Source organism: Zingiber officinale, chromosome 2A (assembly GCF_018446385.1).
Source record: "Zingiber officinale cultivar Zhangliang chromosome 2A, Zo_v1.1, whole genome shotgun sequence".
Taxonomy (NCBI): Eukaryota; Viridiplantae; Streptophyta; class Magnoliopsida; order Zingiberales; family Zingiberaceae; genus Zingiber; species Zingiber officinale.
Window position 1 is genome coordinate 111,386,465 of NC_055988.1, and position 5,301 is coordinate 111,391,765.

The 5,301-nt window shown below is 38.7% G+C and overlaps 1 protein-coding gene across 1 annotated transcript; it reads left to right on the top strand.

Annotated features, from left to right (window-relative positions):
• The first annotated feature begins 2,057 nt into the window (after nt 1–2,057).
• LOC122041937 (dirigent protein 1-like) lies at nt 2,058–3,078 on the top strand. Its single transcript, XM_042601829.1, has one exon. The coding sequence runs from the start codon at nt 2,284–2,286 to the stop codon at nt 2,851–2,853; it is 570 nt and encodes a 189-aa protein (XP_042457763.1). The 5' UTR covers nt 2,058–2,283; the 3' UTR covers nt 2,854–3,078.
• The last annotated feature ends 2,223 nt before the right edge of the window (nt 3,079–5,301 follow it).

Below are 5,301 nucleotides of genomic sequence, written 5' to 3' on the forward strand. Positions count from 1 at the left end.
GCTCAAAGACAACGGTGAAAAACTGTTGTCTTTGAAGGAAAAGACAACGATTTTTCACCGTTGTAAAACTGTTGTCTTTGCCTTCAAATACAACGGTTAAAAACTGTTGTCTTTGGGCATCCCTTTTAACAACACGATCTTTAACAACAGTTCGAAAGAGGCTACGACAACGATGAAAAACCGTTGTTGTTAGACTTTTTTCTTGTAGTGCATGGAGCAAGTGAAGTGATTTTAATGCTCTCTTTTTTGCTTATTACCCAAATTTCGTAACACTTCATCCAATACATCTCTGAAATATATCAGTGAACAATGCAAATAAGATTACTTGCTGCTCTTGCTCTTTCCCTCATCTTTCTTTACTTTCTTACCCTTATTTTTCTCTATGGATTTCCCCTTAACCTTCTCCATGGTGCTCCTTGTAACTTTCTTTAATTTTAGAGCTTTCTTTCCCCATTCTATATAAAAACAAATTTATAATTTAGTGAAAATAAATTAATTTATTAGTCATACTATCAAGTACAAACCATACAAAATTGGGCATCAGACCATTTAAATTGAGTAGATTATTTAATTTAATGATAATCACTATACAACAACCACATATCTCATTCAATTATTCAATTGAAGAAGATAAAACACAAACATATTCTTAAAATTACAATTAAAAATCTAGAACCTAATTTTATTCAAACTAACAATATCGATAACACTAAAAAAACATGAATAATTTGGCCAAAACTCATTATTTATAATTAATACCATAAAGTATAAACCATGAAAAATTAGGTATCAAAGTGTTCAATTGAGTATATTATCCAGTATATTGATAATCAATACACAAAAGTAATATATCTCTTTAAATTCTTCAATTAAAGAAGATAAAATACAAATACAGTCAAAGAATTATAATTTAACCACCAAAACTAATTTTATTTGAGCTAGCAAAATCGAAACCACTAAAAAATGGAACAATTTACCCATTCATATCATAAAATACAAACCCTAAAAATTTTAAGCATCAAAATGCTTAAATTGAGTACATTACTCAGTTTATTGATAATCACTACAAAACATCCACATTTATTCCTTGAATTGAAGAAGATGTAATATATATTCATTCATAAAATTGTAATTTGAACACCGAAACATAAGTTTTATTCAATCTAACAAAATCGACAACACACATGAACTAAAGCTTCAATTTTTCTTACCATTTGATAGAAACATACACAAACAATAATTTACATTTTATTCTACAAACAAGAATAACAAATTGGTCAAATTTAGGGTACAAAAATATAACTTGCTTTCTACTCGAATAAGTCTGTTTTTGCTTTCAAGATACAATGCAACCACTTCTTCACCTTAGTTATCCTCTGGTTGTTTCGATTACCACCTTCTTACTTCTTCAGACCCAACGTTCGTTGATAATTCTTGGATTGAAGGTGAAAGGTGGGTCTTCATGGGTTTTCAAAAGTTCTGCACTTCAAATCAAATTATTTAAGTTCTTTACTTAAAGAGACCGATTTAGATGATCGTCGATGGTTTAAGGTCGAAGTAAGAGCAGTGCGTTAAAAGTGAAGGAGTGCATTGGGAATGGAGGGGGTATTACTGGTTTTCAATAAAAAAAAAACAAAGAGAAAATTTGAATAAATTGATGTGCATTAGGGAGTTAAGCAAAGAAATATATTTGGAGTGGGAACCAAAAAAAAAAAAAAATCATGGACTAAAAAAAAAAGTTGAGTTTGCTATAAGGTATTTTTGGACAATTTGCCCATAACACAATACCTTTTTTATAATTTAATGGCACGTTTATAAATAAAATTCTAATTTTTTTAATAAAACTTTAGAGAAAGCTAGTGAAATTCCGATGAGAATCATGCTTAATAAAGGCAAAAACCCAACCAGATCCCAAAAGCAATGATTGCCCAACCAAAACCAAACACTGTGCACGCTGCCGTGCGGCGTGTCAGGGAAAAGAGAATCCAAAGCGTGGTGCCAAAGGCAAGCAAAGCTGCCACCAACCCAATCCTTTAATTTATTCGTCTTCCAAACACAATCAATCCCCCACCCCACCTCACCAAACCCTAAAACACAACCCAAGTAGGAGTGCATTGAAGAGCATCATCATGCCCCCTCGACCCTTTACAATTCACGCGCACACAATCTCTCGATTTCTTTTCTCATTCTCAATTTCTATATATTACTGAGACATGCAATTCATCATCATGTATCCCTCACACTCGCTAGCTAGCTCGCACTTGTGTCTTTACCTTCCTTGATATGGCTAATTATACTGCAACCCCCTTCACGTTGCTGCTGCGGCTTCTCACCACCCTCGTCGCCAGTTTCTTCCTTTTTCTCTCTCCCTCCTCTGCAGCCCTGCACGCCGAGGCCAAGCACAAGGCCGTCACCCACAAGCTGCACTTCTTCTTCCACGACGTCGTCAGCGGCCGCAACGCCACCGTAGCCCAAATCATCAACCCCGTCAAGTCTCCGCCCACCAGCACCTTCCTTGGCATGACCAACATCATGGACGACCTGCTGACGGAGGGGCCGCAGCCGACGTCGCGGCCCGTCGGCCGGGCTCAGGGCATCTACGCCTCGTCGGACTTCACCGAGATTGCCTTCCTCCAGATCATGAACCTCGTCTTCACCGATGGCGCCTACAACGGCAGCTCGCTCACCGTGGTTGGCCGCAACCCGCCGCTCCACGACGTGCGCGAGATGCCGGTCGTCGGCGGCACCGGCCTCTTCCGTTTCGCCCGCGGCTACGCGCAGGCGCACACTCACACCTTGTCCGCCAACGGCGACGCCATCGTCGAGTACAACGTGTATGTGATGGTCCCATGAAGCCGACAAATTAAGTTGACGAGAAGAACTCCATTTATATTTTATTTGCTTCCTAAACTTTAGTAATTCAGCCTCTATCAATTGAATAACTTCTCTCTTGGCCGGTCTGCTCTGTTGTCTTTCCCATGCTCGGTGCGATTTCTTTTCTGACAACGTTATTCAGATTGTCAACATTTACTCAAAATTACATCTGTTGTCATACAAAGATGATTATGTTCCTTTTAAGCATCGTAATGAACTTATACTCAACCGTCATACTTTAAAATTGCTCAAAGAGTTGGAGTTACAAGGAATATATTAAATTTAAGTTTATTAAAACTGAATTTAAATTTATTAAAACTGAATTTAAATTTAGACTTATTATGTTAAGATGAGCTTGGCGTACAGCTGCGAGGTTAAAGGACACTGGATCGAGCTCGAGTGGGAATCTTACCTGAATGTTAATAGCTCCAGTGGCCCAAATCTGAGTGGAAAGTCTGCCGCTTGAGCGCCAAGCTCCCAATCGACCTGAGTGAGCCGATAGCTTGAGTGAGTCATCGCCTGAGTGAGCTGTCGCTCGAGTGAGCTGAGAGACTGGGAGTCGACTGTTGAGTGCGGACTGGTTGGGACCCAAGTGAGCTGATCGCTACCGAGTGGTCGGGAGCTGCCTGAGCCTAAGCGAGTCGCCCAAGTGTTGAGCGTTTAATTTCCTGACTGCCGAGTGCTCTTGTCCGAGAGCAAACACGGTGAAGGCCCAGTCATCGAATGCAGTTGCCAATTAGCCGAGTCGCTTGACTGCCAAGTAGTTGACTGTTGAGTTCAACTGGGAATGTGAGTCACTTGACTGTCGAGTAACAAAACTCCCAAGTCTGTGTGGAAATTTGTGTTGTGAGATATGTGTTCCAACACATTAATTTCTTTAAAATGAATTCATCCCTTAGCTTCCGATAGTGCTTCAAGTTTAGATGGACATTTATTTCTCATGATATAACAACAAAACCATCATCGCAATCAAATACTAATTGTTCGTGGTGAACCGAGTTTGAATCTTAACACCATCGCAGATGCTGAGGATTATCAACAAGAAGAGGAGGATGTGAGGGATGATAAAGGATGGAGAGCTCTATTTTTCTCTACTCTTCTACATAAGGTCTTAGTCTCCTTATATAGGGGCTTCGATCTTTGGCGCATTGAATGACTGAGTAATAACCATTCAGTGCCTTTAGCTGCCTGAGTTGTAATGGCAACAGCTAGAGTCGTTATCCCTCCGTCGATTATGAATTCACTTTCAATGTGTCCATTACATGATTTGAACAAAAAAATGAATCATGTGACAAAAACATTAGTTGATTCGACTGGTCTGACTTCAAGGTGTGTAAGTTGTACTCACACACGACTCATTTAGGGTTAGTGCAATCTAAGCCCTTGATCCCCCCGCCCACCCCCAAACAGGCTCGTGTGTTCGGAATATCCACATTTTGTGATTCAATATAAACTAGCCTTTATGCCACTTATCGACTCACAATGTGGGACTAAACTCTCATACACTATGGAATTCATTTCCATCAATTTTTCATTCACATTTCCACAAATTTTCCACATGAATGGAAATATAATATATGATGATATTCAATAGTTGAGTCCTATACAGGATAGGTAGATTTTACCCTTTGACCATTTTCTTATGAAAACATGTTTACTTACTAACTAACCAGTAGACGCGATATCCTTGAACTATTATATTATTTGTGTAAATATTTATATTCTCACCTAAGACTAGTCATAAGATGCATGATTTCTCCCCCTTTGTCAATGATTAAAAAGATCTCAACAGTAAAGAGTGAGTCTAAAAAATATACAACATAACATGTACAAAACTAATTGAGAGGGGAACCTCCCTCTTAACTCATACAACCATAAAATATAGGGCACACCCCTATAAATAATAACTACCAATAAGTAATCAAAGATGGGGCACTCGCCCACCAAAACAAACATAATCAAGATCTAGGGACATAGTCACATGGATTCAACACAAACCAAAAAATGCATCACAAATAGACAATCAATATCCAAAATCATGGTATATAACTAATGCCAATCATATAAAATGTGCCTCCGATAAGGCAAGATCAGTCAAGTATAGTATATCAAATTTCATAACAGTGTCAATATAAGTTAGCAACAAAATACAACAACAGACACCCAAATCTTAATCAGAATCGAGCACAAGTGTAGCCACATTATTGCCAACTGAAGGAGGTAACATAGGTGATGACGAAGGAGGATGTCCTAACGTCTACATGTGTAGCATCTGCACTATAGAATCTGATCTTGTCAGGAATCTTAGAAGATGGAACTGTCAAAATGATGTGACTGGAATGCGGACCAAGTCACCATGACCTAGAGGGGGAGTGTGATGAGCTATCTTCTATGTTGACCTAGTCATCAAAAAATCTCTAATCAACG

Bases quoted from the DNA above. Each gene is read 5' to 3' on its own strand.
- LOC122041937 (XM_042601829.1), top strand. From the start codon at position 2,284: ATGGCTAATTATACTGCAACCCCCTTCACGTTGCTGCTGCGGCTTCTC.